General features: G+C 36.4%; 1 protein-coding gene across 1 annotated transcript in view; it reads right to left on the bottom strand.

Moving 5' to 3' along the window:
• Positions 1–14,806, bottom strand: part of LOC107670038 (thrombospondin type-1 domain-containing protein 7A-like) — a 109,581-nt gene that overhangs the window by 25,363 nt on the left and 69,412 nt on the right. Inside the window, exons 7-13 of the mRNA XM_016462511.1 lie at positions 11,901–12,095; positions 5,912–6,164; positions 4,185–4,300; positions 3,124–3,256; positions 2,887–2,990; positions 1,746–1,940; positions 248–514 (exon numbers count right to left, since the gene is read on the bottom strand). Coding sequence (XP_016317997.1) covers positions 248–514; positions 1,746–1,940; positions 2,887–2,990; positions 3,124–3,256; positions 4,185–4,300; positions 5,912–6,164; positions 11,901–12,095 — 1,263 coding nt within the window. The remainder of the gene's footprint in view (positions 1–247; positions 515–1,745; positions 1,941–2,886; positions 2,991–3,123; positions 3,257–4,184; positions 4,301–5,911; positions 6,165–11,900; positions 12,096–14,806) is intronic.

Here is a 14,806-nt window from a genome sequence, read left to right on the forward strand (position 1 = left end):
AATATTGCCTAAATTTACAAGATGATATTTTTGTCAAAAAATAAAAAACAAACAAACAAATAAATAAAACAAAAATATGTGCAAACATTAGCACTCTTCTCGACAAAGTATAACACTGTCCCAATCAATGACGTGAGAGGGACAATCTGTTTGTGTGACCAATGGCAGATAGGGAAGTAAATTAATCATTATTTTTACAATGACACTAGTGGCGCAGGATTGATACACCTCAACTTTTTTCACCCACCGTGACTGTTGCAGCGTGACGTCTCCACGAGGCGGTTGTCCTGGTCATAGCACACCATGGCTTGAAACCGGTAACCCTGGCCACACTCCTTGATATCACCTTGCACTTTCATACCCAAAAGGCCCTCTATTCGCCCACCCTCGGGCAGGATGCAGTCGGACCAGTTCCCCACGGGCTGGGCATTGTACTTGTTGCAGGGGCAGTACTGGGTTTCGCTCAGAGGATACATCTGTGTGTTTTTACATTGTTCTCTCTTTTTGCTTTTACCTGTGCCAGAAAAATCACACAAACATACAGCAGTTACAGATAATAGATCAAAAGTTATAAGGCCATGCTATCCATTTAAATATGATTTCATGTTCAGGGAAATAAATCTTTTGTAATAATACCATACGGAATGTACCGCTAACAGAATGATCCTGTAATAGTATCAAACTCCCGTGGTCAAAACACACTGATTTGGTAATCATGAGTAAAGTAGACATATCCAAATTGAAAGACCTATTGCACTAATCTTATGTAATCCTTTTGCAAAGTTACTTGACTTACAGCAGGTCTTCCAAAGGGCAAATAGGTCTTTGGCACACACATTGTATTTTGTTAACCTCTAAATAACTAACTAAGCTTCTCATGGCACATTATACTAAAGGTTAAACCACATTTCTAGCTCAACTGAGGTAGAGGTAAATGCATCTAACAAAAAATAACATTTCGCAACACAGAGGGTTTTCCTTTGTACATACACATAAAAAATCTACTGAGAAAATTAATCAAAATATTCAAAATTCACAATTATTTTTTAGCAATTACAGCACTAAATCTGCATGTAGTTCTGTGACAGAAGCATTTATTCTATGCTTTCATTTTTCAACAAACAAACAAACACATACATACATATATATACATATTTGTGATAATATTTTAAGAATTTGCTTTGACTTTAATACAACAGCAATACAAAAGCCAATTCTAGAAACACATTACATTTATAATATATACACTTTTGTTCAAAGTTTGGGGTCAGCAAGATTTTTTTTTAATTATTATTTTGTTCAGCAAGGATGCATTCAATTGATCAAGAGTGACATTTGAGACATTTACAAAATTACAAAAGATTTCTATTTCAAATAAATGCTGTTCTTTGAAATTACCATTAATCAACGCCTACAATTATGTTTTACAGTTTCCACAAAAATCTGAGCAGCAAATGAGCACATTAGAATGATTTCTGAAGGATCATGTGACACTGAAGACAACTCAGCTTTACCATCGCAGGAATAAATGACATTTTAAAATATATTTTATAAATTATTATAAATTATAAATGCATGTATAAAAGACTATAAAATATATTTTTAAGTACATCATATATTTATAATGATGTAAATGATGATAATGCATCTGAAGGAATCATAAAGCAAATGTAAAGCATCAAAGACGTAGGTGAGAAGAGCCTTTTCGTTGACTTAAGAATTAGACTTGCTGATCCAGCACTTACCAACAAGAGTCCTTTTCCTAGTTCGGACACCCACACAATCAGCAGCGCAGGATGAGAATTTGGACCAGGTGGTCAGCTGGCAGTCATCCTGGCATGGAAGCTGGCAGGACTGAGTGAGTTGAGGCATAGGACCTGCAAACTTAAGACAGGCCGCAACGTCTGCAGGTCCACCATCCAACTTTTTACACGATACGGCTGAGGGAGAAAAGAAGAAAGAGATCAGAAACCAATTGTACTACCAGAAAAAGAAACAAAACTAAAAAGGGAGAACACTCTCTGAGTTAATACTGATAAATATCAGTCCACTCACACCTATAAAGCCACACACATTGAATAAAGATAAGCATCTTGTGATGGATTACACGAGAGGGCGGTTAAATGCCTATTGACTCGAGTAGCCGGACGGATCCAGATTTATATCATTGAATGAGGGTGAAAGCTATTGTATTGGATTGCTTTTTCAGACATGCCGGTGTATTAAGGGATACTATTACGGGTAATGCTTGTTAATGCGAGCAGTGCTGAGAAGTTGATATATAAAAAAGCTTTTTGAGGTACTATGTGATTTTAAGAACAACCTGCAGACTGTACTTTTTCTTTCACTGCCCACACCATCCATTTTTAGAAGCAAGATACCACATTTCTTATTTAATATAGTCTAAAATTTTAACCCAAGTGAAAGGTTCCCACATAAAAACGCTTTTATGTCAGTGGAGCCTTCCATATGCGGTAAATGCATCTCTGTCAGTGATATAGTATCAAAAATGACTGTCTCCAGGCGTATATAACACAAGACTCACATCTTTCCTTTTCAGATATGTTTTTTCAATCACACCACACTAATGGCCTGAATTTGAACCCTGAAAGGGTTTACTGGTAAGACTCAGAGCAAAGGATATCGCTTGTGACTGCTTCTGACAGTTTCCCGAATCTCTGAAAGAACATTTGGTTTAAATCCAGAAGCGTTTACACAGCCCTTTGATGGTCACAGATCGAATTACTACCAATCTCATGCGTTTACCACATGTTTAACAGTCTCCCAGCTACAGTGTGAAGCACTGCAACAAGCAACTACAAAGTTTTATTGACATTGAAGGATGTTGCATCTCATTTTATGTTGATGACGAGGGTTTTTCTGTACCTCTAGCCTGTAGTCCTGGTCCACAGGTCTCTTGTGCTCCAGGACTGTCCTGACGAATGGTCCAGGGCACCAACTGACACCTGCGCCACTTGTGGGTTTTCCACCTATAGCGCAAAAGCAATTTATATATATTTGTAAAACTTAAAACTGGCCTCTCTCTCACTCTCTGTTTCTATATCATTTTAGTAATTCATAAAATTTCTGTACTATAATTGCAAACAGAGGTATTATGTTCACCTGTAGCCTGGACAAACAGACGAGGCATCACATTCCTTCTCCTGGAAGAGCACTTCTGGACAGTCTTGGCCCCCGTTAGCTGGAAGCTGAATGATAATGCGTTTCCTTGATTGCTTCTTTTTGACGGCACCACCTGGATATACACAAGACGACGGACAGAAAATATGAAATTGCCATGAATAAATAGCAGATAAATAGCAAAAACGCCATACCTGCTCACAAATCTAATCAGTACACAAATCTCTGTATGACCGTGTTGCATTTAACAAGGTTTTTATCCAACCTTAGCTTTTTATATTTCTGAAAATGTCAGTACATCCAAAATACCATGAGCTTTATGGTTTAATGACTTCCATATTAAGTTCAATTGAGAAATGAAATGATGATAATAAAGCCACAATTCTCAGCTTTTTATTTTTGATAAACTCGGTTCAGTGATTTATACTCTGACTGAAGTTCTCCACCGGGTGAAGGCATCTATAAATATGTGCATATGATTATTCATTCTTTTCATACCGTTTTCTCACTGTTCTTCCACAAAGCTCAAACTTTGAGGGTAGTTCTCTTTGTAAAAATTACATACATACAATATTTACTGTAAATGTAACAAGTACTACAAAAAAGAAAATTAATGAGGGAAGTGAAAATCTGCTCATTGTTCAGTGAAGAAGAAACTGTCAAGCAGATGGTCTTTAAAAAGGCAATATTTTATACAAAACACATTGGAGTGTGACATTCACTCGAAAAAAAAAAGATTTGAATAAGAAATGCAATGCTTATTTGCTTCATATAACAAATAGCTCAGATATTGGCAGCTTCTTTTAATATTTGTTCTGCTTCCTATAGGCCGAGTTGCCAAGCAACAATTCCTTTTTATAGTGTTGATACTAGCGTGCTATTGTGGGAACAAAGAGTCTGTTTCTAAACACTTCTGATAGAAGGCTGAAAGTTACCAATATTTCTTTATGCATTGATGTCAGTAAACTTCAGCCTTTGAGAAACATTTTTTTAGTTTTACAGTATATTCGAGTTTTATAAGTGTGTGTAAAGAAGTACTGTACCTGTCTGACAAGAGGAAGGGCAAGGTGTCCAATCACTGTAAGGAGTGACAATGCAGTCTCTCTTGCAGGGCAGAAGACACGGCCTTACAGTCTCTGGACGCAGACTCTCTGGACACCTGCATAAAAAACAAACAAACAGTAAAACAGGATGTACAGATGCTCAGATTTTCTTTGGAAGAAGCACATCTTTGGATCATGTTAAATCACGCTGGAGAACAAGATGACACAAGTTTGACACAAACTTGTAAAGTTCATGACGCTTAAAGCTAAAGAGAAACAAACCAAATATTAGACATTCTGAAAATAATGTTCATTTTTAAAATTTTAACCTTACATGCTATGCTGGTAATATATTTAGCATTGAAAAATAGAATCATTAAATAAATTATAAATAAACTATTACAATTGAATTAATTAATTTTAATGGATTTATTTATTCTTTTTTTTTTTCATTTTTATAAATTAAATAAATTATTTAAAATGCAAAACAGAAGCAGTTAGTTTCATTAGTTGGATGTCACTGTGTACATGTACTTATATATTGTATGCACACTACAGTTCAAATGTTTGGGGTTATTACATTTTTTAAAATTAATTTAATTCATATTTTTATTCATCAAGGATGCATTAAATTGATCAAACATTACAGTAAAGAAAATGATAAATTTCTAAAAGGTTTTTATATCAAAGGCTTTTCTTTTGAAGTTTCTATTCATCAAAAAAATGTATTGTGGTTTCCACAAAAATATTAAGCAGCCAAATTGATAATAATAAGAAATATTTCTTGAGCAGCAAATGAGAATATTACAATGATTTCTGAAGGATCATGTGACACTAAAGACTGGAGTAATGACTGTTAAAAATGCAGCTTTGCCATCACAAGAATAAATTACATTTTAAAACATATTCAAATTTTTATATATAATTTTAAACTATAATATTTCACAATACTTAACTGTATTTTTATCAAATAAATGCAGCCTTGAAGATGAAGTTCTTTCAAAAACATAAAGAAAAAAGTCTTTTGAAGAGTAGTGTATACATAAACAGCAGAATGTAAATGTAATTTCACCCTCAAATATAAAATTTTCGTCTTTATTATATGGCTCTGCACATACTACACTTCATTCTCCTTCCTCTCTCTTTATCCCTGAATCATTCCAATATCCTTGCTTCTTTCACATGAAATCCCATAACCATCAGCATGCGGCTCACGTGTGTATATCTGCGTGTGTATATGAATGTGTAGATCAGTGGGTAAAGCCCAGCACATGAATAACCCCGGGAAGAAAGCGGGACTCATTTCCATTGCCAGCATGAGGTCCCTGAGCTACACACACTGTTTCTACAGCCACTGACAGAATAATGCCACTATTAAATTTAATAAATAAACAGATCATTTATTTTCCCAGTAGACGCCTTCGGGGAAAGACCAGATTCAGATATTACTTAAACAACCGTCTCTATCTGTCAATAAAGATCAAGCACCAGACATCGAGATTGAGTTTAATAAACAGAATACATAACCTGCTTCAATATCTGCTCCAACACATGCCAAGAAAGATAAATAAATAATAAAAGATCTGGGCTATTCACTTATATTTCCTTATAACAACAACACAGACAAAGAAATCAATTGAATAATGGATTGAATTGCATGCATTTTATTTATGCCCAGCATAAATTAAATCAATGCAATTTATAGGAACACATTTAAAAACACATACTTTTTAGGTGGCACCTGGCCCACATTGACCCGGACACAAATGACTTTACGCGTCTGCATTCCAACCGAGCAGAACGCCTCATTAGTGCCGACTCCTGCTCCGGTGCGGCTGAGCGAGCTGTTGGCAGATGGAACGGAGGTGTCCTCTATGCACTGACCCCAGGGCCCCGTCTGCCAGTGGTACACAGTGCAGGGATGATCATTGCAGTTGCGGACCTCCTGCAAGGCGCTGCTGTTGGGGCACTGACCTCCACCTAAAAGATAAAAAGGATCAGGAAGGTGTTGCAATACTGGGTAAATCATAAACCCAAACCGTAAAAAAAAAAAAAAAATTGACCTGGTATTTGACCATTTTGTACATTATTTAGGCAAAATAGTAAATACTGGTAATATAATATGCATAGGAAGTTAGAACCTACAGTTTCAGTACTGGCTTCTAACTGGTTAATACAACATTCCAGTTGAGCTAAAATCCAAATCTGAAACAGATACGACATGAGACCTATTCACCATATCGCTGTCAGCTTCCATAGCAGATCATTATTTTTGTTGCATAGCAACATACGGTTTTGCCAGGTAGCATAATTTCTAGCAGAACAAAAATAACTTAATGAATTTGCTTAATAAAGTCATTTTCAATTACAATGTTGTGACTGTATTCTAAATATTATTAATATCATTTGTATTATTAGTACCCCATTACTTAACTAAACGGCCTAATTTAATAGTATTAATATATCAAGCAATGGTTAACCCAAGAAAATTAAAATTTGCTCAGGATGAGTTTAAACTCCCAATAGTCCACAAGTACTCCACATGACTCCAGCCCATCAATGTCTTGTGAAGTAAAAAACTGTGTTTGTCCAGTTTAATCCATAATAACGCTATATATAACGCTAATATTCCTCCAATAAAAAGTCCATCTCCTGTTGTCTTTCTACATCAAAATCCACCCACAAATTTGTTTTGGACTCTTTCTGCTTGTTAACGATTCTAAATCTGTGCATATTTCACTGCAGAAAGCTTTATTATGGATAGAGGACTATTTTGGATGGAAACAGCAGTTCGAAGTTTAAAACGTCTTGAACATTTCTTACAAAACACAATTTTTCGCTTCACAAGATGTTAATTGATGGACTGGAGTCGTGTGGATTACTTATGGATTATTGTGCTGTTTTTATCAGATGTTTGGATTCTTATTCTGACGGCACCCATTCACTGCAGAAGATCCATTGGTGAGCAAGTGATGTAATGCTAAAATTCTCCAAATCCATTATGATCCAAATCCAAACTCATCTACATCTTGGATGACATTAGGGTGAGAAAATTTTGAGCAAAATGAATTTTGAGCAAAAAAAAAAAAAAAGGTAGAATAGTACATAAAACATCTAGAAATTGAAATATGTAGATGAAATATGAGTAGAGTCTAATGCATGAGTCAACAGTCAACCATGACCGTTAGGATAAGAGCTGCTTCTAGATTTATTTACCAGGCTTTGCTTGCAGTCACACGCAAAGCACCAGAGTCCCCACGGAGCGATCAGCCATTATCTCAATGGTGCGCATTAACAACCACACACCGATCAATGAGAAAATGTTAAACTGGTGAATGAGAAAAATGGACAAACAATGCATCAAGCAGTGCTCCTTGTTCAAGAGCAGCATAAATAATGAATAATTGACTCATCCTTTGTAGCAATGCAGGACACAGTCCTTCAGTATCTAATTTATTAAAAGGTTATCGACTATTATCACACACTTCATGTCAGGGATTCATCACAGTCACTTCAGTCACCATCCAGGATAATTACCCAATCACAGTCCCCTGAGTTCTGATCACCCGCATTGGCTGTCACCAATCAAGCCACACTACAAATACACACACAGCACAGTCACTCACTGTCCGGTCTACCGTTCACTCCTACGAACTTCTCTGGACTCTCTCTGCCAAATTCTCCTAGAACGAATTACCTGCTGTTCCTCCCGCGATCCTCCAACGACTCCTTGGAAACTGTTCCACGATCTCCAACGTAACCGGCATCCGATCCTCACCATCAGAACTCAGATAAGCACCCTGGAACCATTCACTGTGTTGACACTCACCTGCCTTTACACACCTATTCCAGTCATCCCCTTACCCAGTCAATAAACCATCCTGATTTGCACTTACCTGTTGTGTCTGGCCTTGCTTTGTGACACTTCATTAGACATGTGAGAACCATTAGAAAACACTTGCTGTTAGCAGCACAGTCACAGTAATGGCCACGGAAGAGAGAAAAAACTCTTTACATTTACCAAAGGAGGGTTATTTGACTTCCAAAGCGTCACACAGTGGTTCAGGGCATGCCAGGGCAATGCATTAGCAGAGCTTCAAAAAGCTGCACCAGAATCACATTGTTTCAAATGGGGATTAACACTCCCTCTGGTTATTTATTGACCTGTGACTCAGATGAAGACTAATCCTTTGTACAATTACAAAAGTGAGTCCACGCACAGCTCAGAGTAATTGCATGTTCTTGGTCCATCTCTGCACCATTAAGAGCTGCAGTTCATATTGCAGCTCCAGTCATCTACGTTTAGTTTTGTGTTAAGCTTCTCTTGATGTAGTACGCAGTGATGTCTGCATGACATCCTCAAGAAACGGTGCATTTGAAATGGTCAAGCCCTCCATTTAGAAAGAGCAAATATGTGTTACATATCTGATCATGCATTAAAGTGTAGAATCATAAATGTTTTAACATTCCATTAAAATTTTATCCTTTTTATATACACTAGGCTGTCAGTGGTGAAAGAAGTTTTTCAAGGCCCTGCACAAGGGTCACTCACTGGTTTGCCACTGAAATGATGCTGGTGGTGCTCAGTCTGGGGATCTGTAAACCTCTAGAATAGTTGCAAAGAAGGTCAAGCACACATCGTGTCACGAATGAACTGAATGCTGACGGAATTTCAACTAATGTTATTTTACTACATTACAACATGCTCAAAAATAAGACTTACGAGTCTGAGACCAAATTATTACATAATTTTATATTAGATACGCAAGGAACATAAAATGGCTCTGCTTAACTGTAAATTATTTTCCATATTAGCTGTACAGTATTGTTCAAAAGTTTGGGGTTGGTAAGACTTTTTTTTCTCTGTTTTTGAAAGAAGTCTCATTCTCACCAAGCTTGATCAAAATGTTATTTATTTTATTAAATAAATCATAAAGTATTATTAGAACTGAAAATAACTGTGTTCTATTGATATATATTTTCAAATGTAATGTATTCCTATGATGGCAAAGTGTCATCAGTGTCCCATGATCCTTTAGAAATAATTTTTATGGTTCTCAAGAAACAGTATTATAAACTTATTATTAATATTGAAAACAGTTTTTTTTTTATTTTGTCAAGTCAATTTAATGCATATTTGCTTAATAAAAGTATTACAATTCTCCAAAAAAATATGAAAAAAATGAATGAATGAATGAATCTAAAAGTACAGTACACACATTTTATTTTAATGGAAATTAATTAGTATATGACTTTTTTACAGTAAACATCGTCCCAAATCAGTTTTACCATTCTTTTAGAATTTACTTATTTCTTACTCTTAAAAACTGGGCTGTCAACGGAATAAAATAATCATGAATATTATGTCTTTAAAAGGCAAAATAAACTATCAAATTGAGAAAATCTGATAACAATTATTACATCATACATATTCAATTAATGTTAACAATATGAACCAAATTACTTAAATGCAATTACAATGTATAATCTTAAGTTAACACATTTTCTTTGAAAAAATTAAATAATTAAATAAATAAATAATAATAACAACAATAATAAAAGTGGTGAAAAAATATTCCACCCCCCTCCCCCTTTCCCCAATTTGAAAACCTATGCTCTAGGAGGCTCTCACAGACTACAAATTTAATAGACTAAAATGAGGCAACTGGAGTGTGGGATTGTACATTTCTGCTAATTTTGAGGCAGCTAGGTCCTACTCCGAGAGGCTTAGCTATATAGACAGCAAATGACCAATGCTTCATACTATCCTCTCCATCACCTCACACAGAGGCAGATGACAAGCAGAACAGGATCTACTAAACTTCATGCTACTGCAGCACACACCTGCTTTCTCAGACGCTTGTCATCAATTCAGTCCACTGTCTCCTGAATCGTTTGAAGGCTAATAATCCAAGTACCGCAGCACGTAGCACAATTTGCCACAGGGCAGAAAGCATCATTGTGCATATTTTGTGCAATTTGTGCTAAAACTGTAATATATAAAGCAACCGCACTCCACAGATGTACCAAATACACTACCTTTGATTCTGGCACTAGCATGACCGTAAAATGATGTGATGTTAAAGCAAACCAAGCCGATTTGCTCTCAGTCAGCAGTGTAAGTCCTGTTCCCTCAAGCTGCATATTTGTGGAAATGGATTTCTGGCCGGTGAGTGGTGGAGGGAAGGAAGAGGTTTTAGCCCAAAGCAACCACTTATCCATCAGTCTATTACACTTCAGATACACACTTACAGCCTGAGCTCACCTGAGGTCTGAATCACTTAATGCTCAGAGACCTTCATTACCTTGTGATGGGCTTTTTTTTTTTTGCGCTCACATGGAAGAATGTTAAACTAACATAAGGGGGCAAGTGCGGTAAGATATTTGCAATCTGCTCATGTCTACTTGAGCATACAAATCCACATAAGCAGAAAAAAGATGGTGATTGATTATATCTAAACAAGCAGGAATCTTTGGAGAGACCCTGGCAAAACAGTCTAGTTTTGGACTAAGGGCTATAATGCTAAATACTTTTAGCAGCAGGATGCACATGATACACACAGGGCATCAAGTAAAGCAATGCCACATACTGATCCACAAAAAATGGTGGATTTAGGCTGAAAAATATCGACTCCACTGCAGCCGCTGCTACCTGCTTATAAAATTGCTGAATATAATTACTTTAAATGTTAAACATATTCTCAGTAAAATCCAGATACTTTATTTTAACTGCTTGTGTAAAATAAAATTATATCACAAGTATCATACACTCTCAGAAATAAAGGTACAAATGGTAGACCTTTGTACTTAAAGAGTCCATAGTGGTACCTTAGAGGTACATATTAGAACCTAAAGTGTACATATTAGTGCCTAAAAGGTACAAAAGTGTACCTTTTGAAAAGTACTGCTGCCCCAGTGACAGCTTTTGTACCTTTTTTTCTTAAAGTAGATATGTATGATTTAATCGTTACGAATTTGAATCGTTATAACTATTGCTGCACCAAAAGAAGTTCTTTAAGCTCTTAAGCAATTAATTAAAATTTTAAAAAGTCAAAATACACAACCATTCAAAAGTTTTGGGTCAGTAATGAAATTAATACCTTTATTCAGCAAGGATGCATTAAAATGATCAAAAGTGACAGTAAAGATATTTGTAATGTTACAAAAGATTTCTATGTCAAATAAATACTGTTCTTCTGAAATTTCTATTCATTAAAGATTGACAATAAGAAATTTCTTGAACATGAAATCTGCATTTTAGAATAAAAAAAAAATCATACTACCGTAAAGTACTACCTGTACTCAAGTACTACCTGACTCATAACCCCAGACACTCTATTTTCACTGTTTGTTATAGTACATTATTGATGAATATTATATGTTGGAATTGATTATTTTGAATTATGAATATTATTATTTATTTATTTTAACTTCTCACAGTTGATACAAAAGGAGCCAGTCATCATGCATAATTAATTTGCTTTGGAAAGTTTTTCAAGGTTTTCAATACTCATACGACTCATAAACAAGACTGCAAAGTGCTGTTTGTTTGTGAGCAGGCAATGCAGCAACATAGTAAGGTACATCATAGTTCAGCTCAGTAGAAATCCAGTTCTGAGAGGTGTATGAAGATCCTCTGCCCAAACACCAGCTCAACTCACACCATTTTAGTGGAAAGAGGGTATAAGAGTGGTTTGATAATAGTAAAAACCCTACCGTCCCCAGCGTTGTAGGCCAGAATGGAGCGTGATCTGGTCTGCTTGCCCTCCGAGTTCTTCCCTGAGCAGGTATTGGAGCACAGAGACCATGAAGTCCAGGGACTGAGCACACAGTCTTTGGGGCAGGGCACCTCGCACAGCACAGGCATGGGAAGGATGGCGTCCCGGCACAGCTGCCTGTCCACGAATTCACCTGAGAACAACAAAACACGGGGTCTGTTATATTCTCACATCCTAAATAAGGATCCCGGAAAACCACCAAACATTTGAGTATGAAAGGGCAAACTCTAGCAAATTAAAAACTAATATCCACATAGAAATACACAAATGGGTTCCAAAAAGACAAAAGTCAAGCAAAGCGAAACCTCACTCATTTGATGCTGTGTTAAATTGTGTGAAGATTAATACACATCTCACTCAGTGCAAATAAATCTACCCACACAGAGAATTCACACTGTGCAAGTGATGCACCGCCAAGTGCTGTCATCTCTACTCCATGCCAGACTGTGCACGGTACACAAACACTCAGTGAAAACCACCCATTTACACATTAACACTGCATACAGTACATGTATGCATAAACCGGAACATTGATAAAATTCAAAGGGCCCAAGACAACATTTGGATGGGCATGTTCCCAATGTCCCCTATAAACATATAAGACCTTAGTGGGCCCCTATTATCATAGGGACAGGACAACACTCTCAGTTGTGTCCCTTTTACTAATGACCCATTGCTAATTCCTACAATAAAAATCTCCAAGGACAAGGGTAAATTGCATATAGAAGCCCTTTGCATAGTTATGGCATGCATTAAGCCCAAAAGTTTAACAGTAGAAAGTAGTTCAGTAGACTTTAGATTACTCTTTCAATGTCAAACAGGATGTGACAGCTGTGCACCCAAGAGGGACGATGATCCGGCGATGTTTGCAATCACACAATCACATGTGATTATACGTAAATGCTGTCCAAGAAAAACAACCAATGCAGCAATTGCAGCTACGTAACGTATATTGTGACATGTTTTTAGTGTATAACATTTAACTTAAATCTTTATGTCTTATACATGAAAGGATCAATATATATATATTTTTTTTTATAGCAACAAAATTATTTATTATTTATTATTAAATTAGTTTAATTGTTTTAATAGCAACACAATAAAAAAAGCAAAATCAAACAACAACAAATAATAAAATAAAACAAAACAAACATAAAACAAAAAGAAAAACAAACAAGAAACAATCCAAACAAATCAGAGCAAAATCAAAATCAAAGTAAAACAAGACAAAACAAAACAACAAAACATACTTTGCTCACAGAGGTCAACTGAAAGACCTAGTTTTGGACACCAACCCCTCTGTGGACTGTGTACCAGCCCCTGTATCGATCGGTGAAACCCACTGAGTCAGATGACACAGCGGGACCCCATGGGACACAACAGATCTATTCTCATCAGCACCAGACAACAGGAATCAATAATTGAGAGAAGAGGGGAGGCACTAGGGAACAATGAGGAGTGGTTGAGACTGGGGGGGGTGGACTGTGTACCAGCCCCTGTATCGATCGGTGAAACCCACTGAGTCAGATGACACAGCGGGACCCCATGGGACACAACAGATCTATTCTCATCAGCACCAGACAACAGGAATCAATAATTGAGAGAAGAGGGGCGGCACTAGGGAACAATGAGGATTGGTTGAGATTGGGAGTGGGAAAGAGTTAGACTTCCGCACACCGCTGGTATTTATACACAGCAGTTCACGTCAAGAAAAAAATAATCATTACAGTCCATTCAGATATTTATGTGCCTTTTTAGAAGTTTAAAGCTTAGCTTAGCCCATTATCTGGTCACCATCTTGGATTTAAAAATAAATAAATAAGAAGAAAAGAAAAAAAAAAGTTGCACATAAGGCAAATCTCACAGACTTGGGGAAAAAACAAATCAACTGTCCTCATGAATAACTCTGAGTACATGCTGGGGAAAATTTAATATCAGCTGTACGTCTAGCCCTTATACATCTCAGAGTGTTAAACCTCACCTGCATCTGACTGTCCCCTGATGGAAAAGTACCAGACGGCATCTGACATTTCCTCTATTGAGCGCTGTCACATTCTGATGAGGCTGCACACTACTCTTCCCAAAGTTAATGAGGGAGAGAGGGAGTTCAGCTAAATGCAGACTGACTCTGAGGGACTAACAGAGTTAATTTCATTTATATAGGCGACTCGCCACTGGTGCCAGAACAACATATTCACCGTCTACCCATCTGCAAGGCAGGACAAAGAAAGAGGTGACCTTGAACAAATCATATTATTCCTCACTACAGCAAGGTATCTGGACTTAAATGGGTCAATGTGTTGCAGGGAGGAACAGAGTAATGGCCAGTGTTCTTTTCAGTTTTTGGATATATGTTTTCATATATTCATATATGGACAAATAATATGAAAACTGTCAGACCACATGACCTATATAATATAGGGAAAGTTCATAGTATATACTGTATTTACAACATGTAAAAAAGGAACAAAAGTATGTCTTTATGATTTACCCAGTATTGTTACACCTTCCTTTTTTTGCCAATACTGTATGACTTCTTTTATTTTCCCGAAACACAATATATATATATTTTTTTTGTACATCGGAAGTCAATGGGGTCAGATGTTGTTTTGGACTCCACTGACTTTCACTGTATAGACAAAAAAAGTAAAAACATCCTTTAAAATATATTATTTTGTGTTCCACAGAAGAGAGAGAGAGTCATACAGGTTTGAAATGACATATTTAGTATGTTAATTAAGACATTTTGTTCCCCAGGCAAAATCTGACCTAAATCATTAAATTACCATTTCAATGACAAAACAAGCAGTGCTACAGCATGCATGCATCATATTTTATCCCGGA

The sequence above is a fragment of the Sinocyclocheilus anshuiensis genome, unplaced genomic scaffold (assembly GCF_001515605.1).
Source record: "Sinocyclocheilus anshuiensis isolate Anshui unplaced genomic scaffold, SAMN03320099.WGS_v1.1 scaffold253, whole genome shotgun sequence".
Classification (NCBI taxonomy): domain Eukaryota; kingdom Metazoa; phylum Chordata; class Actinopteri; order Cypriniformes; family Cyprinidae; genus Sinocyclocheilus; species Sinocyclocheilus anshuiensis.